The sequence below is a fragment of the Salvelinus alpinus genome, chromosome 7, assembly GCF_045679555.1.
Source record: "Salvelinus alpinus chromosome 7, SLU_Salpinus.1, whole genome shotgun sequence".
In the NCBI taxonomy this organism is placed as follows: domain Eukaryota; kingdom Metazoa; phylum Chordata; class Actinopteri; order Salmoniformes; family Salmonidae; genus Salvelinus; species Salvelinus alpinus.
This window is the reverse complement of record NC_092092.1, coordinates 48841848-48868663: the sequence shown is the minus strand read 5'-3', so window position 1 is coordinate 48868663 and position 26816 is coordinate 48841848. Positions and strand designations below refer to the sequence as shown.

Genomic DNA, 26816 nt, shown 5'->3' with positions numbered 1-26816 from the left:
TGGTAATAGACAAGTCCACAAGCGAAGGGAAAAGGTGAAAAAAGGAGAGCATAGATAGTTTTAAGAATAAATTATATAACGAGCAAAGTGATCATGCTGTTTTTTATGTGGCTGCTATGAAAGTGAACTGTGTTTGCGTTTGATCAGAGGTGTATTCATTCCGCCGATTCTGCTTAAATTATTTTCTTAAACGGAAGCAAACAGAACGAAATGGGGATAAACATACCTGCATTTGTCCAATTGAAACTCTCATTTGCAACTGGTGGACTAATAATTACACCCTAGATCAGCTAGATGGGCTCCCGAGTGGCGCAGCAGTCTAAGGCACTGCATCTCAGTGCTTGAGGCGCCAGTACAGTCCCTGGTTCGAATTCAGGCTGTATCACATCCGGCCGTGATTGGGAGTCCCATAGGGCGGCGCACAATTGGCCCAGCGTCGTCCAGGTTTGGCCGGGGTAAGCCGCCATTGTAAATAAGAATTTGTTCTTAACTGACTTGCCTAGTTAAAGGGTAAATAAAACATTTAAAAATAATAAAAGATGCAGGCAAGCGTGTGCAAGGCAATATGTTTCACTGTCACCTTGATTACAAAAAAACTCAACAAGTGCACCTACGTTGTAAACTTTCATTCATAGGCTAGGCTGCAGTAACCTCATCATGGGTGTAGGAAAATTTTTACTCTCATGTAGTAGTCTAAACCTATCGATGTTACATTGAGCTAGGGGAATGGAAAATGAATGACTGTCATCAAATATGCTGTAATGGAAATAAGGCCATGCTCATTAGAAAAAATTATCGGCACTGATTAGCAGTCAATATTCAGCCTTTCCTGACACGGTTTAGATGACTGAAGCAGGACGGTGCACTCTAGGATCAAATCGCTGACACCCCCCACGGTGGCAGATGGCTCATCTATAATGCAGTGCAACCTGCTTATTACATAGTTACATATTTTCCGATCCAACATGTTCAACATCCCGTTTTGGATTTGCAAATCCACCGACGTACATGTGTCACTCTCACACATTGTTCATAGATATACAGTAACAGTTCTCGAGAATGGTTAAGTAGCACTGTAGCCAAGTGTCTCAAGTGTCCGTGTTGCTATGCCAAACGACACGTCGCAAGAGGCGAAAAACACTCAAATATGACTTCTCTCTTTGGTGGATTTGGGCAGAATGTTTTTTTATCCCCCCCTCAGACAAGCATAATAGTAGATGAGCATCTGAACTACTGAAGATCTTACTCATCTTGAGGATGACCACTCGCTGGAGGTGCTCTCACTCCCTTTCTAGCACTTTCTCTCCACCCTTTTATTCGTTTTATCCCCGGCTACTGCTGCCGATTAGAGAAGCAAGGATTTGAGGATTTGTATTCTCTTATTTATTTACTGGTTATTGTGATGTGAGGCGTAGGGTAGAGAACCTTAGCAACATAACGCTTTGTATGTGAATGTTTTCCTTTCAGATATTTCAGCTTGGAATGGATTCCTATGGGGGTGCACTGAATTCATTTTTCAACAGACTAGGAGAGAGACCGTGGATGTACACGACAAGTCGGAAGGAGGTAGAGCTAACAAGAGGGTGTTTGTAAGAGAGGGAGAGAGAGAAGCAGAGGGGAGGAGGAGACCGACAGTGACTGGGAGAGAGAGCGAGAAAGAGTATGTGAGAAAGAGTATGCGTGTGTGTGAGAGAGACACTTGTGAAGATCTGTCTGCTTCTGCTTGTGTGTGCATGAAGTCATTTGTTTGCCATCCCTGCCAACCTGATCAAATTAAACATGTTCTCTGCCCCTGCTTGAAAATGAAAAATGCGGGAGGTAGAGAGAGGTAGACGTGGCAATGACTTGCATGACCCTGCATGAGGATGTTATTGTCTGCTCCCCTCCTCGGGAAACTAGTGCAGTCTTGTATGGAAGTAGGGCCAGAACAAAGGCTGCAAATCCTCACTTTTCCCCAATGTGCGAATCCTCCTCTAGGCGATCAACCACCACAGTGACTCCACTCATCAAAATACATCCACCCACCCAAGATGGCTGAACGTGGGGTCAAATTACCAGGACTGAAACCTCTGGATGGTTCTTCTGACGCCAGAATAAGCTCTGCCTTTTATGTCATCATATCATAGGTGAGATTAAGGGCTATGGCAGGGAGAGATGATCTAGGATCAGCCTGAGTATGATGACAACACATCTCTGGGGATCTGGCTGGCTGTGGCACTGTCATGTCATACATCATAACTGCAATCAGGGGACTCTCCAACAATAGCCAGCCACTCTCTATCCTCTCTCCCTCTCCTTACCAACCAATAAGTCAGACCTGCTGTATTGATATCGGGACGCTAAGTATAATACATGAAGGAAATCGATTACAGACCGGTTCAGCACTGCTGGTCCTAATGAATAGTAACAGAGACAAAGATAGCCGGTAATTGAAAAGGAGGTATTAAATCAAATAAGGGGGGGGTATAGGACCTCACGATCATTTTGTACAATCACATGGCCCGTCCGCAGGGAACTCGCCGCCGACAAAATATGTGCCCATGGCGTATGGCTGCGGCAGCCTTGGCAAAACAAATCACTCGGTCGCTGTGCTTTTCGATACTCATCAGCAACCACATGGGGAAAAAGGCAATTTCACAAATGGGCCCGGTTTGACTATAAATCTTTAAAAATGGACCACAACACAGCCACGACATATCATGCTCCCCGGGCATAGCCTCTGTATGCTAACTGAACTGGGGAGTGTCCAAGCTGGCTAAAGCATAGAGAAAGACGAGGTAAACTACTACCACTGTATATATAGTTACAAAGTATAGGCATACATTCTGCATAGTTGCAGTATACTGCATCATATTGTAATTGTACATCCTGTATTTAAATGAGTGATTAAATTGCACGGTACATCCATCAGGTATACCCTACGGCGAAACAGATCATGCAGACATACACTACATGACCAAAAGTATGTGGACACCTGCTTGTTGAACATCTCATTCCAAAATCATGGGCATTAATATGGAGTTGGTCCCCTTTCGCTGCTATAACAGCCTCCACTCTTCCGGGAAGGCTTTTACACTAGATGTTGGCACATTGGAAGCAAGTCCCCGCAGCATTCAGCCACAAGAGCATTAGTGAGGTTGGGCACAATCATTTAGAATGTCATTGTATGCTGTAGCGTTAAGATTCCCCTTCACCGAAACTAAAGAGCCTAGCCCGACCCATGAAAAACAGCCACAGACCATTATTCCTCTGCCACCAAACTTTACAGTTGGCACTATGCATTGGGGTTGGTAGCGTTCTCCTGCCATCCGCCAAACCCAGATGGTGAAGCTTAACCTTTATTTAACTAGGCAAGTCAGTTAAGAACAAATTCTTATTTACAATGACGGCCTCCCAAAAGGCAAAGGGCCTCCTGCGTGGACGGGGGCTGGGATTAACAACACAAATACATTTTAAAAAAATAGGACAAAACACACATCACGACAAGAGAGACAACACTACATAAAGAGAGACCTAAGACAACATAGCATGGCAGCAACACATGAGAACAACATGGTAGCAACACAACATAGCAGCAGCACAAAACATGGTACAATCATTATTGGGCACAGACAACAGCACAAAGGGCAAGGTAGAGACAACAATACAAAGAGCAAAGCAGCCACAACTGTCAGTAAGTGTCCATGATTGGGTCTTTGAATGAAGAGATTGAGATAAAACTGACCAGTTTGAGTGTTTGTTGCAGCTCGTTCATCACACCAGCATGTCCACTGCTCCAGAGCCCAATGGTGGCGAGCTTGCCATTGCGCATGGTGATCTTAGGCATGTCTGCGGCTGCTCAGCCATGGAATAACTATGTCCACCTGTACATAGTATTATAGGGCACTATTGCTCTAATCCATCTAGTGGTGAACTTGGGTACTGTAGATTTAAAATCAGTACACTTCCTGTTCAGAGCTCATTCCGACTACAAGCATTCTGAAGAACGGCAACATGCATTAAGAAAGATGAAGCTCACAGTTATGTTGCCTTTCTTCAGATTGCTTGTAGTGGGAATAAGCTCTTAACAGGAAGTGTACTGATTTAAAGCTACAGTACCCAGAGTTAACAAAAGCATTTAGTAAGCTGACATGATAAGAGAACAAGGCTACATAGAAGAAGTGCATCACCTTTACCTCTGCTTTTCTTCTAGCTACTAAAGGCACACTTACATTCTCAAGCGGAGAAAGCTGCAATAGCAGCCATAGCTGAAGCCAAGGTTCTCTAAGCACCTGCCGATGATGAAAACAGAGAGCCACGACGTCTGATAGAAACCCAGATGGCACCTCTCAGCGCAACTCAACGCACCCGTGAGTATGTACAGTCACACGCAATCATGTACACTGCCTCACAATTAGTGCAAATATGTACAAAAGTATTTCAGTAGATTTCTTGCGTTTTTGTGTGGCTTAATTTGTGTGAAAAGACACATCATCTTAAATTTATAGGTAAATACATTTGGAGGGGCAAACTTCGGAACAATCTTTTTTTGTGTCCCACATTTATTTAATATACAGTTGAAGTCGGAAGTTTACATACACCTTAGCCAAATACATTTAAACTCAGTTTCACAATTCCTGACATGTAATCCTAGTAAAAATTCCCTGTCTTAGGTCAGTTAGGATCACCACTTTATTTTAAGAATATGAAATGTCAGAAAAATAGTAGAGAGAATTATTTATTTCAGCTTTCATTTCTTTCACCATTCCCAGTGGGTCAGAAGTTTACATACACTCAATTCATATTTGGTAGCAGTGCCTTTAAATTGTTTAACTTGGGTCAAATGTTTCGGGTAGCCTTCCACAATCTTCCCACAATAAGTTGAGAGAATTTTGGCCCATTCCTCCTGACAGAGCTGGTGTAACTGAGTCAGGTTTGTAGGCCTCTTTGCTCGCACACACTTTTTCAGTTCTGCCCACAAATGTTCTATAGGATTGAGGTCAGGGCTTTTTGATGGCGACTCCAATACCTTGACTTTGTTGTCCTTAAGCCATTTTGCCACAACTTTGGAAGTGACTTGAGGTCATTGTCCATTTGGAAGACCCATTTGAGACCAAGCTTTAACTTCCTGACTGATGTCTTGAGATGTTGCTTCAATATAACCACATAATTGTCCATCATCATGATGCCATCTGTTTTGTGAAGTGCACCAGTCCCTCCTGCAGCAAAGCACCCCCACAACATGATGCTGCTACCCCGTGCTTCACGGTTGGGATGGTGTTCTTTGGCTTGCAAGCCTCCCCCCTTTTCCCCCAAACATAACAATGGTCATTATGGCCAAACAATTCTATTTTTGTTTCATCAAACCAGAGGACATTTCTCCAAAAAGTACGATCTTTGTCCCCGTCTGCAGTTGCAAACCGTAGTCTGGCTTTTATGGGGCGGTTTTGGAGCAGTGGCTTCTTCCTTGCTGAGCGGCCTTTCAGGTTATGTCGATACGGGACTCATTTTACTGTGGATATAGATACTTCTGTACCCGTCTCCTCCAGCATCTTCACAAGGTCCTTTGCTGTTGTTCTGGGATTGATTTGCACTTTTTGCACCAAAGTACGTCCATCTCAAGGAGACAGAACGCGTCTCCTTCCTGAGCGGTATGACGGCTGCGTGGTCCCATGGTGTATATACTTGCGTACTACAGTTTGTACAAATTAACCTGGTACCTTCAGGCATTTGGAAATTGCTCCCAATGATGAACCAGACTTGTGGAGGTCTACCATTTTCTTTTTCTGAGATCTTGGCTGATTTCCTTTTGATTTTCCCATGATGTCAGGCAAAGATGCACTGAGTTTGAAGGTAGGCCTTGAAATACATTTACAGGTACACCAAATGACACAAATTATGTCAATTAGCCTATCAGAAGCTTCTAAAGCCATGGTATAATTTTCTGGAATTTTACAAGCTGTTTAAAGGCATAGTCAACTTAATGTATGTCAACTTCTGACCACTGGAATTGTGATAGTGAATTATAATTCAAATAATCTGTCTGTAAATTGTTTTAATGACTCCAACCTAAGTGTATGTAAACTTCCGACTTCAACTGTATATAAAAACTGTGTTAACCCAATATTGTTAATCAACCAGGTTGACACCCCCCAAAAAAGTTCATGTTTTATTAACTTCTCTGGGATACGTGGGACGATAGCGTCCCACTTGGCCAAAAGCCAGAAAAAATGTAGCTCGCCAAATTCAAATATATTACTATAAAAATCAATCTTTCATGAAATCACACATGAAAGACACCAAATTAAAGATACCCATGTTGTGAAACCAGCCAACATGTCTGATTTCAAAAAGGATTTACGGCGAAAGCACACCAAACGATTATGTTAGCTCAGTACATAGCCACAGAAAAACACAGCCATTTTCCCAGCAAAAGATAGTCACAAAAAGCAGAAAGAGATAAAATTCATCACTAACCTTTGATGATCTTCATCAGATGACACTGATAGGACATCATGATACACAATACATTTATGTTTTGTTTGATAATGTGCATATTTATATCCACAAATCTCGGTTTACATTGGCGCCATGTTCAGAAATGCCTCCAAAATATCCGGAGAAATTGCAGAGAGCCACGTCAAATAACAGAAATACTCATCATAAACTTTGATGAAAGATACATGTTGTACATATAATTAAAGATACACTTGTTCTTAATGCAACCGCTGTGTCAGATTTCAAAAAAACTTTACGTAAAAAGCACACCATGCAATAAATCTGAGACGGCGCTCAAACATAACAACATTTCTCCGACCATGTTGGAGTCAACAGAAATACGAAATTACATCATAAATATTCCCTTACCTTTGATCATCTTCATCAGAATGCACTCCCAGGAATCTTAGTTGCACAATAAATTGTTGTTTTGTTCGATAATGTCCATTACTTATGTCTAAGTAGATACTTTTGCTAGCATGTTTAGTGCACATGTCCAAACTCAGACGAAAACTTCAAAAAGTTATATAACAGGTGGAATAAACTGGTCAAACTAAGTAGAGAATCAATCTTCAGGATGTTGTTATCATATATATCCAATAACGTTCAAACCGGAGCATTCCTTCATGTCTGTAGAAGTTATGGAACGCAAGGCGAAATCATGAGGAAAGCGCATGACCAGGAACTGGCATTCTGCCAGACCAATGACTGAAACACCTCCCATCTGGCCCCACATCACACTAGAGGCTTCATTCCACGTTCTACAGACTGTTGACATCTAGTGGAAGGCGGATCCATATCTTACAGGGAATTGAATCGGCGATGAGTTGAACATTGACCCAGTCTCAGAATTCTCACTTCCTGTTTGGATTTTTTCTCAGGTTTTTGCCCTGCCATATGAGTTCTGTTATACTCACAGACATCATTCAAACAGTTTTAGAAACTTCAGGGTGTTTTATATCCAATAGTAATAATAATCTGCATATATTAGCATGTGGGACAGAGTAGGAGGCAGTTCACTATGGGCACGCAATTCATCCAAAAGTGAAAATGCTGCCCCCTATCATAAAGAAGTTAATGTCAATAGTGTTTTCTATGCTTGTTTTCACTTAATACTTTGAAATACTGCTGCTCTTTTAGTCAGAAAGGCCCTTTTCCCCCCATGTAAGCCTACACGATTTTCTTCATAACTATTTTATATTTCGTGGAGTCTACATTACAATTTTCTTCATGATGCATTGAATACAAGGCTCCACTTTTGTGTACATTACACCATTTCTTTCAGAATGCATTTTATACAAGGCTATGTCAAATTTTATGTAGTATCGATCTAGGTATTTGATTGGGGAATGGGGATACAGTCCGTAATACACACACACTCTGTTTGTACTCATGTTATAACAAACGATTGACTTTTGTATGAATAATTTTTTATAAAATATTTCTATCTAGTTGTCATGTATTAATTATCTGTAACTGGTTTAATGTTTGTAGTTTGCATGTTTCAGTAATGATTAACATGGTTAAATAGTTGTACATCTCTGCTTGATTTAGCCTTTAGAATATTTGGCATTTTTATACATATTCTGTATTTCCACTGAAGAAATAAATAATTAACACACTACTGTAAATAAATGGAACCTACCCGTTATAAAACGGCAATCACTCTTCGTAAATACACTGCCGTTCAAAAGTTTGGGGTCACTTAGAAATGTCCTTTTTGAAAGCAAAGTACATTTTTTGTCAATTAAAATAACATCAAATTGATCAGAAATACAGTGTAGACATTGTTAATGTTGTAAATGACTATTGTAGCTAGAGTATAGAGTATTAATGTAATATCTGCATGGATTTATTGATGCATCGGTTTGTTTTATCTGTAGTCTTTTATGATCAGTGATTTACATGCATGATCATCTGTTGTAGTTAATTTTATACATAGTTGTTTTCTATTTTTTTATGTTCATGATCAAATATTATTGGGTCAGACTGTATATATTTAGGCGTAGGCCTAAATAGGCGTACAGAAGCCCATTATCAGCAACCATCACGCCTATGTTCCAATGGCACGTTGTGTTACCTAATCCAAGTTTATCATTTTAAAAGGCTAATTGATCATTAGAAAAACTTTTGCAATTATGTTAGCACAGCTGAAAACTGTTGTGCCTGATTAAAGAAGCAATACAACTGGCCTTCTTTAGACTAGTTGAGTATCTGAAGCATCAGCATTTGTGGGTTCGATTACAGGCTCAAAATGGCCAGAAACAAAGACCTTTCTTCTGTAACTCGTCAGTCTCTTCTTGTTCGGAGAAATTAATGTTATACTATGTGAGAAATTGCCAAGAAACTGAAGATCTCGTACAATGCTGTGTACTACTCCCTTCACAGAACAGCGCAAACTGGCTCTATCCTGAATAGAAAGAGGAGTGGGAGGCCCCGGTGCACAACTGAGCAAGAGGACAAGTACATTAGTGTCTAGTTAGAGAAACAGACACCTCACAAGTCCTCAACTGGCAGCTTCATTAAATAGTATCAGCAAAACACCAGTTTCAACGTCAACAGTGATGAGGCGACTCCAGGATGCTGGCCTTCTAGGCAGAGTTGCAAAGTAAAAGCCATCTCTCAGACTGGCCAATAAAAATAAAAGATTATGATGGGCAAAAGAACACAGACACTGGACTGAGAAAGATTGGAAATAAGTGTTATGAACCGACGAATCTAAGTTTGAGGTGTTCGGATCACAAATAATAACATTCGTGAGACGCAGAAAAAATGAAAAGTTGCTGGAGGAGTGCTTGACGCCACCAAGCATTGTGGAGGCAATGTGATGGTCTGGGGGTGCTTTGGTGGTGGTCAAGTGGGAGATTTGTACAGGGTAAAAGGGATCTTGGAGTGATAGCCTTCCTTCTTCATTTTGCAGTGCCATACCTTGTGGACTGTGCTTAATTGAAACCAATTTCCTCCTACAACAGGGACAATGACCCAAAGCACAGCTCCAAACTATGGAATAACTATTTAGGGAAGAAGCAGTCAGCTGGTATTCTGTCTATAATGGAGTGGCCAGCATAGTCACCAGATCTCAACCCTATTGATCTGTTGTGGTAGCAGCTTGACCGTATGGTACGTAAGAAGTGCCCATCAAGCCAATCCAAATTGTGGGAGGTGCTTCAGGAAGCATGGGGTGAAATCTCTTCAGATTACCTCAACAAATTGACAACTAGAATGCCAAAGGTCTGCAAGGCTGTAATTGCTGCAAATGGAGGATGCGTGGACAAAAGCAATGTTTGAAGAACACAATTATTATTTCAATTAAAAATCATTATTTATAACCTAGTCAATGTCTTGACTATATTTCCTATTCATTTTACAACTAATTTCATGTATGTTTTCATGGAAAACAAGGACATTTCTAAGTGACCCCAAACTTTTGAAAGGTAGTGTAAATGGTGAGAAATGCTCAGTCTGAAGCAATTCGGCTATAGTTTTCACAGCCCTATAAGGATACAAGTTATATCAGCTTAAAAAAGGGTTTATTTACAACCTATGGGGTATAAGATGTTAAGAATGGTGTTATAGGAGAGTCTGAAATTAAATTAAATACCCTAAGCTATGTTCAATGTTAGCAGCAATTTCCAATGACAAATGCTTAGTCTGAAGCCATCCGGCTATGGGTTTCACTGCCCTATAATAATGATACAAGTTATATCACCTTAAAAGGGTTTATTTACAACCTCTGGGATATAACATGTTGGGTAAAGTGCTATAGGAGAGTCTGACATACTTGAGTTCAGTCTTTGCCAATGAGAACAAAGAGGGGCCTAGCTCCGTCCTTCATGACTGGGAAAATCCTCGATTCTAGGCCGTAGAAAATCCTACATCATCTCATTAGATCAGAACGGGATGGATCAACAGTTCATATTACAGGTTTGCATAAAAAAAAAAAGGATAGTGTGTTATCCAGAAAAAAATCAACTTACATAATTTGTCTACCCATATGATGTGGATCATTGTCAGGTTATTTGATATAAGCTTCATTAACAAAAGAACACCATGGTTGTAATAATAAACAGGTCGTTTGTAAATGTGTAAAATGTGTTTGTTTTGGATCCACACTGGTAAGTTAACCCTCTGTATAATTTACAAAAGTTTTCTGAATAACTGGTCAGGGAATAGCACTTTCCATTCAGCTTCAGGAAACATTGATGTAAGGCTTGACCACACCTGTAGAGACTAATTCTATACGTTACCCCATTGTTGCGTATCCATTGTTCACTAGACACACAAAATCTGCTGAAATACTTTTTGTACATATTTGCACGAATTGAGTGTGAGATTGTGTTGACACTGCTCAACGGTCTCGTGACACAAAGCCATTGCGACCATCGAAGGTCAAGTTAGCAGTGGTCAACATTGATACAGCTAGACGTTACAATACAGAAACAGACTTACGGTGTGAAAAGTCAAGTAGGGACCTGTCAGTCCTACAGGAAACCAGCATAACGCCGACATAATCTCTCCACTTCAGAACACCATTACACACTACAGGGGAGAGATTATCAATGTAGGAGAACAACCACATAACAAAAGAGGGTCCAACCAAGCCCGCCTGCCGTCTCGCCAGCCACAGTCTGCTGCCTCCAGAGAAGATTCACCCAGACAGTACTCAGCCAATACTTCAGGAGCTACAGATGTAACCAAGTACCTGATACGTTGTGAAAATGGTGAATTCTGGCCTTCTGAAGTTTGACGACCACCCAGAAAACTATTGGGCCTGGAAATCATCCTTCCTTAGCAGCACCCAGGACTTAAATATGACAACCAGAGAAGAGCTGGACCTACTCTCCAAATGGCTGAGTCATCTGAGCAGGCCAAGAGAATAAGATAGGTGCATGTAGACAACGCAACAGCAGGGCACACAATTTTATGGCAGAGACTTGAAGACTGCTATGGTTCACCTGAAGAAATTGAAGACGCACTTCTGAAGAAAATTGAAGATTTCCGGGGATAACAAACAAAGACAACCAGAAGCTGAGAGCTTGGGGACCTGCTTCTAGAGCTGGAGTCAATCCTATCATAGAGAAGCTTCCTACAGCGTCAAAATACAAGGAAGATAAATAGGGTTGCATTCCCACCTTTTTCCTTCTTTGCCAAGTTCATCCTAAACCAAGCAAAGCCACACAATGTTCCAAGCTTTGCCTTCTTGAATACGAGGCTATAGCTCTTCAAAGACTGAGAACCCACCTATGAAGCACAACAAAACACAGAACACCGGTGTCCATAAGGAAGACAGAAGTCTCATCTGAGTCTGAAGCCAACCAGACTCTCAGGGAAGAAAGTTGAGGACCTAGACAGTGTTGTTGCACAACAATAATCATCCGATGAGAAAATGCTGCAGTTTCAGGAGCAAGATACTAGATAAGCTTAAGTATAGTCTCAAGGACAACCACATATTACAGATTCTGTGATTCAACCAGTCATCTCACAAAAGATGGTGGGAAAGGGGTGCTGTGCAAAGAATGTGACAGTGATAGACATCCATCCACGCTGCATCCGGGGCCAGCCTCATGGAGAACAGAAAACTCCGCTACCATCATGGCGGAAAGCAAGAGAGCGCAACACTTGCAGTAACCTCAAAGTGTACTGAGATCTGTGGAGACGCATTCAGCTCTAGGTCATGCTCCAAGATATGCTAAGACAAAGTGTATCCCGCAGGCCATAGACAAAGGCGTTCAGAACGTACGCTGTCTGAGACTAACAAAGTAACAAGTCTTTAGCAAGAACCAAGTTCTTCGACTTCTTTGCTGTCTGAGGCGATTCCGCTCCATACACTCTGAAGACATGTTCAGCAGTTGTGGAGACATCTGGGAGGAGCGCAAGCAACTACATCTTCGAGTCAATGGACGGCAAGACAGAGCTCACGCTCATCACTCACATAGAATTGGACATGATGCCAGACGACAGATCAGAGAACCCCCTCACCTGAAGTTGCACGTCATCACCCTCATCTGAAGCCAGTCACAGACAAGATTCCAGTACTCTTCCCAGGCCCAAGCAGAAGGAGGATTGCTGTAAGAGATCTACTGAGAATGCACAAAATCAGATATCAGTACAATGGGCCGCATAACGCACACTACGCGCAATGTCTAGACCTAGGCTGGTTCATCATCGGGGAGTTACGCATGTTTGGACGGAGCTCACAAACTAGCGAAAGTGGGCCTTCACAAAACAAACGTGCTACACAATGGACGCACATCATTCCTTAGCCCTTGCGCTAACAGCATCCAGATCAAAGAGAGACTGGTTAACACTGTGCCAAGGGATCACAGAGCTGGATGGAGGCCGCCATCCCAACCAGAGATAGACGACCTCGGAAGTGTTTGAAGGAATACAACGATGACAAGTCGGCCCCATCTGTCAAAGATCACATCTTCCCACGAAATCATGGACAGGGAATTCTTCATGGACGAGTTGAACAGCTGGGTTTGAGAAGATTCTTCTCTATCCGAGGACCTGCGAAGCAACTCCACTCAGGTCCTGGCACAAACTACATTGGAGCCTGCAAAGAGCTGAAGATCAGCACAGGGGACTGAGTACTTACATTCAAGATCAAGGATGCACAGGGACCTCTTATCCTCCTCATGTGTTACATATGGGAAGAGCTTGGGAGAGGACGTTGGGAGTCGCTCACTGCATTTTGGATGACATGCTCTTGGAACACACAGTTCTCACCACACTAATGGCTGAAGTCATAGCCATCATGAACGCTCAATCCTTAGTTCCAGTGTCTACAGATCTGGAGATGCCAGCAGTCCTGACACCTGCAATGCTGCTGACACAGAAGAAGAAAATAACAGCACCCCCAGGCGACTTTGACCTCAAAGATCTCTACAGCAAGCAATGGAAACAAGTTCACAGTCTCGCAGACACATTTTGGAGATGGAGACAAGAATACCTGGTGACTCTCCAGTCACACAGAAAAAGGCAAGTTGGCAAATCTAACGTGCAAGTTGGAGATGTCATCTTACTGAAGGACACTCAGGTCCACAGAAACGAATGGCCTGTTGGACTCGTCATCAAAACTGTACCCAGCAGTGACAAAAGTTTGAAAGGTTGAAGTCAAAGCCATGAGACAGGGCACCCTTAAGGTATACTTCAGACCTGTCTCCGAAGTCGTCCTACTCCTCAAAAAAGTGATATAAAAGTTATTTTTTATTTCACCTTTATTTACCCAGTTAGGCTTGGTTGAGAACAAGTTCTCATTTGCAACTGAGACCTGGCCAAGATAAAGCCAAGCAGTTTGACACATACAACAACACAGAGTTACACATGGAATAAACAAGAATACAATCAATAATACAGTAGAAAAAGTATATATACAGCATGTGCAAATGAGGTAGGATAAGAGAGGTAAGGCAATAAATAGGCCAGTAAGTAATTACAATATAGCAATTAAACACTGGAATTATAGAATGTGCAGAAGATAAATGTGCAAGTAGAAATACTGGGGTGCAAAGGAGCAAGATAAATAAATAATATACAGTATGGAGATGAGGTATTTGGATGGGCTATGTACAGATGGGCTATGTACAGGTGCAGTGATCTGTGAGCTACTCTGACAGCTGGTGCTTAAAGCTAGTGAGGGATATAAGAGTCTCCAGCTTTAGTGGTTTTTGCAGTTCATTCCAGTCATTGGCAGCAGAGAACTGGAAGGAGAGGCAGCCAAAGGAATAATTGGCTTTGGGGGTGACCAGAGAGATATACCTGCTGGAGTGCGTGCTACGGGTGGGTGATGCCATGGTGACCAGTGAACTGAGATAAGGCGGGGCTTTACCTAGCAGAGACTTGTAGATGACCTGGAGCCAGTGGGTTTGGCGACGAGTATGAAGCGAGGGCCAGCCAACGAGAGCGTACAGGTCGCAGTGGTGGGTAGTATATGGGGCTTTGGTGACAAAAAGGATGGCACTGTGATATACTGCATTCAATTTGTTGAGTAGAGTGTTGGAGGCTATTTTGTAAATGACATCGCCGAATTCGAAGATCGGTAGGATGGTCAGTTTTACAAGGGTATGTTTGGCAGCATGAGTGGAGGATGCTTTGTTGCAAAATAGGAAGCCGATTCTAGATTGAATTTTGGATTGGAGATGCTTAATGTGAGTCTGGAAGAAGAGTTCACAGTCTAACCTAACACCTAGGTATTTGTAGTTGTCCACATATTCTAAGTCTGAACCGTCCAGAGTAGTGATGCTGGGCGGGTTCGGGCAGCGATCGGTTGAAGAGCATGTATTTAGTTTTACTTGCATTTAAGCAGTTGGAGCAGTTAGAGGCCACGGAAGGAGAGTTGTATGGCATTGAAGCTCGTCTGGAGGTCAGTTAACAGTGTCCAAAGAAGGGCCAGATGTATACAGAATGGTGTCGTCTGCGTAGAGGTGGATGAAAGAATCACCAGCAGCAAGAGCGACATCATTGATGTATACAGAGAAGAGAGTCGGCCCAAGAATTTAAGCCTGTGGCACCCCCATAGAGACTGCCAGGGGTCCGGACAGCAGGCCCTGCGATTTGACACACTGAACTCTATCAGAGAAGTAGTTGGTGAACCAGGCGAGGCAATCATTTGAGAAACCAAGGCTGTTGAGTCTGCCAATAAGAATGTTGTGATTGACAGGGTCGAAAGCCTTAGCCAGGTAGATGAATACGGCTGCACAGTAATGTGTCTTATCGATGGCGGTTATGATATCGTTGAGGACCTCAGCGTGGCTGAGGTGCACCCATGACCAGCTCTGAAACCAGATTGCATAGCGGAGAAGGTACGGTGGGATTCGAAAAGGTCAGTAATCTGTTTGTTGACTTGGCTTTCGAAGACCTTAGAAAGGCAGGGTAGATATAGGTCTGTAGCAGTTTGGGTCTAGAGTGTCTCCCCCTTTGAAGACGGGCATGACCGCGGCAGCTTTCCAATCTATGGGAATCTCAGACGATACGAAAGAGAGGTTGAACAGGCTAGTAATAGGGGTTGCAAAAATATCGGCAGATCATTTTAGAAAGAGAGGGTCCAGATTGTCTAGGCATATTGTATTTAAACTAAGTGAGGACTGTTCTGATAACTATATGTCTATCTATACATAGTATTATAGTGCTCTATTGCGCTACTCTGTCATCTAGTGGCAAACGTGGGTACTATAGCTTTAAATCAACTAACTTCGTGTTCAGAGCTCATTCCAACGGAAACATACAGATAAGCTTGATCTTCCTTATCTTTATCCAAGGCTTAGTAGGTAAGTCTTTAAGTAGGCACCTTTGGTTTTTGAGTCATTAGTACATGCTTTCGTTAATTCAAGCTGTGCTTTCTAAAAGATTAACATTTTAAAATGTTTTTTCCTAGGCTTTAGGGTCGCGATGATGCTAAGCTAATGTGTGCTAACTAATCGCCATAGGAGAATACATTGGGTGTTAGCATGTTAGCTATCTTTTTGACATGCAACTTAGCTTCCTTTACTTTATATTGTTGTGTATCTGGCTAATGTGAGTGCCTAGGTATCTCTATGTTACAAGATGATACCGTTGTAATTATGTTATATGTATACATAATATGTGTATTGCTGTTTTAGTCATTTTGTGGCACTTTTCCAGTCAGGTAAATTGTCATCCTTTCTGCAATGTCATGTTGACTAGCTAGGCCTATTGTATTGTTAGCTCGTGATGGTTCATGCAGGAGTCTATTCTTTGTGTACGCATTTATGTATGAATGTGTACAAATCATTTTCTAATAATATTTTCTTTATTCTGTACTTTACAGTTTTGCAAAAGTCATCTCACTAAACATTAAAAATGGTACTCCTTCCTCCGGGGTCTCTATTGGGAGTTATAAGCTGTTTGCCAAGCTTTATACTTACACATTGTGAGGGCAGAACACTTGATTCTACTTCACAATAACAGCACTTACATTTGACCGAGGCAGCTCAAGCAGGGCACAGATTTGACGAACTAACTTGCTGGAAAGGTGGCATCCTATGACGATGCCATGGTGAAAGTCAATGAGCTCTTCAGTAAGGCCATTCTACTGCCAATGTTTGTCTATGGAGATTGCATGGCTGTGTGCTCCATTTTATACACCTGTCAGCAACGGGTGTGGCCGAAATAGCCAAAACCACTAATTTGAAGGGGTGTCCACATCCTTTTCTATATATAGTGTAGCTATGTTGTCTATATGTTGAATTTGTAATATAAATCGTAGTTGTATTCACAATATGTTATAGGCATATTTCATATGTGTTTACGCTTATGATCTTACTTGCATATTCCATCCTCTGGGTCTTCCAGGCCAAACCTCTCGTCGAAGGATAACTGGATTCTCATGTTGTCATTGGAGGCCACTAGTCTCCAGACCAACACGGTACTCCTGGGGTAGGTGAGTGGGAAGTCCGGACTATGGATCACTCCCTCTCCTGTGACGGGGACGATCTTCTCATGCTGGGAATCTTGGACTCCTTCGAAAAATATTTGGGAAATGTTACTTTTATATTATGTTTACATTGGTAGAAGAGTTGTTTGAGATAAGATGAAACATTGTGTAAAGATGAATAGGAATGGTCAACTTCATCCCTGCTGGGGTTGTAATTGTGGTTTATTAAAGATGTTGGCCATTTCAGGACATGGTAGAAACCTACTGATGCACAAGGCTAAGAAAAAAAAAACTGTTTTTGGATGGCAATGTATTGGAATAATGAAATGCCATACTTACAACAATAAACCTTGTATCCATTTTTGGGAAATGCAAATGGGGTGGCAGCCCCACAACCTCCAATATAATACAATGTAAACACAGGAAAAAAAGTCATGATGATACAGAAGTAAAAATATCTCTGAGGAAAGAGGAAGAATGCACAGACTGTTCTGCCAGGCTAAATATGCGAACACCGAACTGATAAAGAATAATTTATTCGACAGAAGCTATGAGTTACCAGCTAAATTGCTTCTTTATTAAATATTGATCGCCAGAGCCTCTGATAATATTTTAAAAGTAATAAAGTGGAGTAATAAAAGTATAACTTAATAAATGGTTATGAGACCTCTGTATTGAAATGTGGACACGGTCTTATGTTCTGCCAACGCAGCACTGTTTCAGAGAGTTGATGTGGATCAATGAAATAATCCTCAAAGGAATCGACACACACTAAGTTTTTACTCACGAGAAGTTGGTTTCGGCTGGTAAGAGCGCAAGTATGAAACTAGGGAAGAAGCATGGAACATGTAAGGTCTGCTTGCAATGTCATTCTCACTATAGTCTCTGTGACAAATAATCTACTTTTGTTGAAGGAAAAAAATTAATTAAAACATTGAATGGTCAGAGGGGCAAACACTAAAGCAGGGTCACTTATGATTGGGGCCGTCATACTGTATATGAGTGGGCCAAAATAACTGTTCCAGTTTGCTATTCGGCATAGTAAAGCATCAGTCCACTGCCGAAACACTGAACATCACAATATCTATTAAGCTTCATTTATTTAGTGAAGTAAATAATTGCCTGAACACTACTGTTTGACAAAAGATCAAGTGTTGCTTCAAGAAGCACGTGTCCTTCCCTATAGGGGCAAAGTATTTGAGTGACTTTTACAACCACAGCAGAAGAAGAGAAAACATCTCAAAGCTTCCCTAAAGAAGCACCTCTCCGAGACACTATCATTTACACAAATCTCTCACCGCTGTCAGCGGTTCCTTATTTTTTTTTAAATTACAGCTACAACACACTGTGATTCAGTATCTTGTCTCCATAAACTCCTAGAAGGACTTAACGAGCTACCCACAACGGGCCGGTTTCCCCCGGGACCTGCGGCCAAGGGGTCTTAAAATCACACCTCTCACGCTGCCCCTCTCTCCATCAGGGCCAGTCACCTCAAGGAGAATACACTGTCAATAATGTGTCTGTCTGCCAGCCTACCGGCCCAAAATTCACTGCCTGCCTCCCACCTGACCACCCACCACGACAATAATAGCGAGCTGAACCAATCTCCTAAGAAACAGTGTTGTTATGATGTCACATACAGATGTATCAGGGAGATCGGCTTTAAAAAACAGGCAACTTTGAGAAAGAGGAAAGCAAGCTTTTCCAGATGAACAATTGGATTTTAATTGCGCAGGATAGCATTTCCGTTCTCTAATCAAGAGTCAGGCAAAGGGAGACTGTGCAGAACCGTCTCACAAATCTTACATCTTGTCATGTTAGTATGATTTAACAAGGAAGGGTAGGCTATACATCTGTAACACAGTGGTTTCTGCCAGTGTTGGTCAGATGCCCCCAGATCACTATTACAGGGAGCAATAGCAGGGAGTTTTCCGAGTGCTGACTGCGTTGTCTGGACAACGTTGCTGACCAAGGGAGTCGTCGACAACAGAAAGACATTGTGTGTAAGTGTCTGATCCAAGATCCAACTCGATTTGATCCACTGTGATACAGGTTGTACATCTGGCACGAAATACAGTGCTGTCAACCACAAATATGAGATAAATAATGGGGATGACACAGCTTGGTGAGATAACACATCAGACACCGTCAAAAGATTTTGATGTTTCCATTTAGGGTTGGTGGCACGCCAGGTAGGAAAGGGAGAGAATTACGTGAGACACAAATTATAACGCATGTCAAGACTTCTCAATGAAGCCGGTTCTTTCACTGAAGTAAAAAAAATTGTAAAAAAAAAATACAACTTGGCTTCCAACACCAACCACAGCGAGGAAAAAGAAAAGCCACCTTGTTTGGGTAGGCAAGCTGTTGCAGCAAAATGATTCTTTCACTCCCTCGGAGATAGAAAACGGACAGTTTGTGCAATATCATTCCAGACAAAAGAGCCTATTACCCTTCAAGCGGTATTTCATGGCTGTACACCTCAGATACACCTCTTCCAGAAGGCAAAAAACCTTATGTTCTCAGTCAGAGATAAACAGATCATCCTTGTTGCGTCAGCCAACTTTTACTTGATGTCTTTGATGTCAATAAAAAAAGGTTTTAGAGCTCTTTTCACCTGGGAGGTGCAAGTAACGGCATCATCGGGCCCATTTGATTGACTGCTCGCTTGCTAGTCATTGGTTGGCCGGACCACTAACGGCTATAAAACCAACAAGCCGATAGGCTCTTTAATCCTGTTAAGGCTTTCCATCACAATGGCATCTCTTTGATTACCTTCGTATTACAGTGCGGGACACAGAGGCTCATAAAATAGCCCACTGATGGTAGCCCACTGATGGTACAGTCACAGTGTGGTTTACTGTAATAAAGGGGGAAAATATGTACATCTTCTGTCATGTCTGTGTTAAAACATGAATTAGAACTATTCCCTTGAACAAGACGTTCTAAAAAAAATTAAAAAATACAGCATGAGGCCACAAACCATCTTTGTATTACACACACGCATCCCATTCAGCATTTAGCTGATTTTCCCCAAGGAATTATGTTTGGGAATGGTTCCCGAATGCGTGTGTCTATTTATAATTGCACCAAGTATGTTTTTAAAGGAGGTTGGTTGTTCACCTACATTAAAACCATGTGTATCCTACTATTCATTTCAACCACTTTCAACCTCCACTGTTTTAGTGGCACACACACACGGTCCTCTAGGTCTGTCCATTTCTGTGTGAAAACCCAGACTTCCAAATGACCTCTCTCTCCAGGTTAACCAATGTCACATAATGATCAGAGGCCCATCCCAGGAGTGAATTACCTCAAACACGACTTTTCCTTGACCCACATTCTGCGAGGAAAGTATAACCACAATTATGAGAGTAAGTGAGTTTGAATAAATAGGACAAATAAATAAATATACATACACACAGTTGAAGTCGGAAGTTTACATACACCTTAGACAAATACATTTAAACTCAGTTTCACAATTCCTGACATTTAATCCTAGTCAAAATTCCCTTTATTAGGTCAGTTAGGCTCACCACTTTATATTAAGAATGTGAAATGTCAGAATAGTAGTAGAGAGAATGATTTATTTCAGCTTTTATTTCTTTCATCACATTCCCAGTGGGTCAGATGTTTACACACGCTGAATTAGTATTTGGTAGCACTGCCTTTAAATTGTTTAACTTGGGTCAAACGTTCTGGGTAGCCTTCCACAATAATTTGGGTGAATTTTGGCCAATTCTGCCGGACAGAGCTGGTGTAACGGAGTCAGGTTTGTAGGCCTCCTTGCTCGCACACGATTTTTCAGGCCGCTCAGCAAAGTAGAAGCCACCGCCTTAAAAAAAACAGACTACGGTTTGCAACTGCACATGAGGACAAAGACCGTACTTTTTGGAGAAATGTCCTCTGGTCTGACGAAACAAAAATAAAACTGTTTGGCCATATTGACCATCAATATGTTAAAAGGCGGAGGCTTGCAAGCCGAACACCACCATCCCAACCGTGAAGCACGGGGATGGCACCATCATGTTGTGGGTGTGCTTTGCCGCAGGAGGGACTGGTGCACTTCACAAAATAGATGGCATCATGAGAACGGAAAATTAGGTGGATATATTGAAGCAACATCTCAAGACATCAGTCAGGAAGTTAAAGCTTGGTCGCAAATGGGTCTTCCAAATGGACAGTGACCCCAAGCATACTTCCAAAGTTGTGGCAAAAGGGCTTAAGGACAACAAAGTCAAGGTATTGGAGTGGCCATCACAAAGCCATGACCTCAAGCCTATAGAAAATTTGTGGGCAGAATTGAAAAAGCGTGTGCGAGCAAGGAGGCCTACAAACCTGACTCCGTTACACCAGCTCTGTCCGGCGGAATGGGCCAAAATTCACCCAAATTATTGTGGAAGGCTACCCAGAACGTTTGACCCAAGTTAAACAATTTAAAGGCAGTTTGTCTTTGTACTTTGTTCACACGTTACTTGGTAAACCATTTGGGCCTATGCTAACACTATTAAACATTATCCTTTCGATGGCCAAAACAGAGGACAGTGAGAAAGTGCTCACATGAACGCACACACTGAGAGACTTGAAGGGACACCCACACTAACGTACAATTACCTACAGTCACAGTCCACAACACTTTAGGTAGTTGCACTCTGCATTCACATGGACAATCACACTCAGGAGCATGCACACCCACCCACCCACAATGTAAAAAGGCACCCACTGGACTTGGTGTTTGCGTCCTATCACAATGGAAAATGAGATTTAAAAAAATGTTAAAAATCTGGCTTTGCTGTTACATTACTAAATTCTCATGTTTTCATTATTATATCATGAATGTCACATTACAGAAAGCCTGTAGCAATGAGCTTATCTAACAGACATGGTGTAATATATGTCAGACATAACTTTTGCTCCCCTAGTAGACCAACACTATTCATGTCAGACCACAACACACTTCAACTCTGACAAAATGGTAAGCATTCCGCTCAGAGTATAAGGCAAGGTTCTCACAGAGGTTACATTAATTCTCAATTTCAGTTGGCAGTGGTCAAAGGTTAATTGTATCCAATTGCATTCACATGAGTTTACGCCTGTTAAGTGGACACGTAACAGTATTTTCACACGGAACAGCAATAAATCAGACATTTCAACACCGTGACACCTGCGCCCTCGCCTGACTTGCCTCGGTTTCCGACGTCAAGCCGAAATCGGTCGTGACAGCAATTTCCCTTCCTATAAAACGACACGAGAATCATTAGGGTACTAAATCAAAATTGTTTTTAATTTGACCCGCGTTACCTGCTAATCAAAAGTCTCTATGAGTCCCTAAGCGACAGGGTCCAAGCCGCTTTGCACAGGTGATGAAACAATACCCAACAATTCATTCTCGTTTTTCCCCCCGCTGCTTTTGGGCCAAAGCCATGGCTCACACATCTGTTGCTTAAAGATTCCAGGGCCAGCTTTGGGCTATTTATTGCCTTCAGGTTTACAGTTGGTCAGGCAAAAATACGCCATAATAAGGCATGGTATTTTTTCATACCACAAAAAATAACAACTGCTGCCATCTGTAATGATTCAATCTGACTGGCATATGCTTCTGTATGAGACCAAACAAAGCGTAATTACCCACTTAAAGTGCAGAGGTCACTGATGCTACTATGGCGGCTGCTGAGGCATGGATGACAGAGCACAGAAGCCTGGCTGAGTCATGGCACTGTATAGGCCTAGACACTGTGCGTGCCTAGGCCTATAGGGTTCATATCTGTTTTAGTCCGAGTGTGTGTTTGTAGTAAGTGAGTGCATTTGTGTTGGTTTTAGTCCACAAAAGGCATCCTCATCCTACTAACTGCGTCTTCTAAACTTTTGACAAACCTTCAACTCACAACATTTTATCTCCTGGCAACATATGAAAACCACTATGGCTAGTGTCAATTGCAAAATCAAAGGTAAAAATCATTGAGATTTGATTGACAGCATGACTCAACCCTTTTGACACCCTGCGGCCATAGCTCATCTCTGTTCATTACTGACAGACATACCAGAGCAGACAAATACCGGAGACCTCCTAAGACTATCGACTATACGCCTCATGAACACAGTAGACTCACAGGTCGGTAAATCTTCAACAGTAACTTCAGCTGTAGATGAGGTTATACACATCTGTAGGTTTCACAAACTTGTACAGTTTTTTTGTCATGTTTTGACATTTGATTTCCTTCACTTGGACAGATGGAAAGAGGGAGGAAGCAAGGGCTTTAAGAGAATAAGAAGCTAAATCTAAATAGCGGGATTTGAATGTTGGTCTGTCTGGAAGATCCATCACTCGGCAGAAGACCCGTTAGCCAGGACGCAGCTGATGTTGTAATAAAGTGATTTTTCTTTCAAAAATGCCTTTGGTCCAGTCACAAGAGTTTCACAATTAGAAGCCTTACGGCCCTATAGTACAGTAAGCACCCTAGTCCAGTGCTCCCCAACCCTGGTCCTCGAGTACCCCCCAACAGTACACCGTTTCATTGTAGCCCATGACAAACAACTCAGTCAACTCATTAGGGGCTTGACAAGTTAAATCAGGTGTGCTTGTCCAGGGTTACAATAAAATGTGTACTGTTGGGGATACTCGAGGACCAGGGTTGGGAAACACAGCCCTAGTCAAGTAAAGTAAGCACCCTGGCCACGTGAGGGGGACATCTCACCAGTCTACCTCAGATGTACTTCCCCCTTAGGCCCTTGGAGTACAAACTAATACTTAAAGGCCCAAGCTATGGGGCCGTGCCAGCAATCGGAAAAAGTGACTATAGCGGGCAAGAATCAATAAACCAAGGGACATGTAGAGGACGGCTCGGCGGGATTGTCGAGGATGAGCCTCGGCTCTACCACCTTCCCTCTGTGTCAAAACATGTGACCCACTTGTGGCCATCGGTTAGCACGTCCTGCTGAATCATGGCAAAACATCTGCGGACGCTATCAAATCAAATTTGATAAACAGTGAAATGCTTAGTTACGGGCCCTTCCCAACAATGTAGAGAAAAAAATACACAATGAGTAACGATAACTTGGCTATACACATGGGGTACCAGTAGCAAATCGATGTGCATGGGTACGAGGTAATTGAGGTAGATATGTACATATATGTATGGATAAAGTGACTATGCAGCAGCATATGTGATCAGTCGAAAGAGTTAGTGTAAAAAGGGTCCTTGCAGATATTTAAATAGTTAACCATTAGCTACCCAAACTATCTATTTAGCAGTCTTATGGCTTGGGAGGGGGGGAGGGGGGGGGTTGAAGCTGTTCAGGGTCCTGTTGGTTCCAGACTTGGTGCATCGGTACCACTTGCCATGTGGTAGCAGAGAGAACAGTCTATGACTTAGGTGACTGGAGTCAGACAATTTTTTGGTCCTTCCTCTGACATTGAGTGATATAGCCTCGCTACTGTATATAGCCTGAGGGCCCATGCCGGATCTGAGGGGAATGAGGCGTTATGCCTTCACGACTGTGTTGGTGTGTGTGGACCATGATAATTCCTTAGTTATGTGGACACAGAGGAACTTGAAGCTCTCAATCCGCTCCACAACAGCCCCCTTAAATTGGATGGGGGCATGCATGGCCCTCCGTTTCCTATAGTCCACGATCAGCTCCTTTATCTTGTTGACGTCGAGGGAGAGGTTGTTGTCCTGGCACACTGCCAGGTCAGTGACCTCCTCCCTATATGCTGACACATCGTCGTTAGTGAGCAGGCCAACCGCCGTCAAGTTGTCAGCAAACTTTAAGATGTTGTTGGAGTTGTGCGCGGCTACGCAGTCGTGGGTGAACAGGGAGTACAGGAAGGGACTAAGCACGCACCCCTGAGATCCACCCATGTTGGAGGGTCACCATGGAGGTTGTGTTTTTGCCTACTATCACCACCTGGGGGCGGCCCGTCAGGAAGTCCAGGATCCAGTTGCAAAGGGAGGTGTTCAGTCCCAGGGTCCTGAGCTTAGTGTTGAGCTATGGTGTTTAACACTGCGCTATAGTCAAAGAACAGCATTCTCACGTAGGTGTTCCTCTTGTCCAGGTGGGAGAGGGTAGTGTGGAGTGCAATAGAGATTGCGTCATCAATGGATCTGATGGGGCGTTATGCAAATTGAAGTGTGTCCAGGGTGTCTGCGATGATGGTGTTGATGTGAGCCATGACCAGCCTTTCACATCTGTATCCATGAAAAGCTTTGAGTGCCACAGAGCGATAGTCATTTAGACAGTTTACCTTGGCACAGGGACTATGTTGGTCTGCTTGAAACATGTAGGCATTACAGACTGGGTCAGGGAGAGGTTAAAAATGTCAGTGAAGACACTTGCCACGTGGTCAGCGGTCAGTATGCATCCTGGTAATCCGTCTTGTGAATGTTAAGGTCTTACTCACGTCAGCTACGGAGAACAAGATCACACAGTCATCTTGAACAGCTGGCGCTCCCATGCATGGTTCGGTGTCACTTGCCTCATAGCAAGCATAGAAGCATAGCCTTTAGCTCAGTGCCTATAATCCATGGTTTTTGGTTGGGATATGTACATACGGTCACTGTGGGGACGACGTCGTTGATGCACTTATTAATGAAGCATGTGAACTGATGTGGTAAACTCCTCAATGTGGTCTGATGAACCACGGAATATATTCCCAGGGTTCGTACAGACAGTGGCAAGTCAAATTCACGGACTTTCAAGTACTTTTTCAAGCACTAATATTTATTTTCAAGGGCCATCAATTGTTTCTAGACGCCACCAGATGGCAGCCACAACCTCATGAAAAAACCCAACTAACTTACTATTCATCACTAAATTCTACTCAATAATACGTGTTTCACTACTTATTTACTACATACAGGAGTGTTAAGTCAGCACTGATGTTGACTTATTTCGTTATATGACCTGTAACTCAGTAAAATCTTTGAAATTGCTGCATTTATATTTTTTGCTCAGTGTACATGCTAACAATATTAAATTGTCTTTATATTTCACAAACCTTTAGGTCCCACAGGCTGTCCCAACATATAATAACATGAAAGTGAATTATAACAGTGTAAAAGCCAATTTTTCTCTAAAATGTTCTATTCTATACCCATTTAAAAGAGAAACAAGTTATTCATGTGTTTGAAAAGATTAAAGATTCTCTCAGGGGACCCTATTTAAATGTTAGGGGACCCCACCTGGGTCTCTGACCCCAAGTTTGGGAACCACTGTACTACAAACCTGTCGCCCTGCTTGCTTCAAGCATGAGCTTCTCTGTGATGGACTGATTTCTTTGGACGGACTTATTTTTCTTTTGCATTTATTAAGTCTCACATAATGAATAACAATTACGCTAAATCATGTGTTACGTTGTTAGATATGGATAACAATGTAAAAGACTTCTGCTGGGAGTGACAGTGACAGCTTGTGAACTGTAACCAGTCCTCACATTCAAACATTTTTTGGGACACTCAAAGCTGATATCTATATCTTGTTAGCTAAATCAAAGGCAGTCTAGTTATCCAAAAAGGTAGATCAGGCCATCCAAATGCTAAAACAAACTGCCATTGTTGCGGGTGGTCAGATTTGCCTTCATTTCTGCATTAGCTATGAGTAAATATCAAAAGATAATTCTTGATTCACAGGATATGTAATAGGTTAGAAGGAGAATGGGAGGTTCGAGACGTGCCTTACAAAACGCAGGGAGATAAGTCTAACCCTCTGTCTGGCTCAGCACCAGCCGGTTTACAGACAGGCCACATCTTTTTTTTAAGTTCCCTCCACAGCTGTAAGATCTTATGGCAGAGGCCGCGCCGGGCCCCTTTGTAGTCTGAAATGGGCAGCTGGATGTTTGGAGTAAATTACAGTTTTATCTGGGCAGGCCATATTGGCACACAGCTTGCCTCTCAAGATTCACATACTGCGAAAGGCTGATTAGAGATCCAGGTTGTTGGACGGA

The 26816-nt window shown here is 42.4% G+C and overlaps 1 protein-coding gene across 1 annotated transcript in view; it reads right to left on the bottom strand.

Annotated features, from left to right (window-relative positions):
- Nucleotides 1–26816, bottom strand: part of LOC139581120 (platelet-derived growth factor C-like) — a 100778-nt gene that overhangs the window by 45701 nt on the left and 28261 nt on the right. The window contains exon 2 of the mRNA XM_071410571.1: nucleotides 16763–16958. Coding sequence (XP_071266672.1) covers nucleotides 16763–16958 — 196 coding nt within the window. The remainder of the gene's footprint in view (nucleotides 1–16762; nucleotides 16959–26816) is intronic.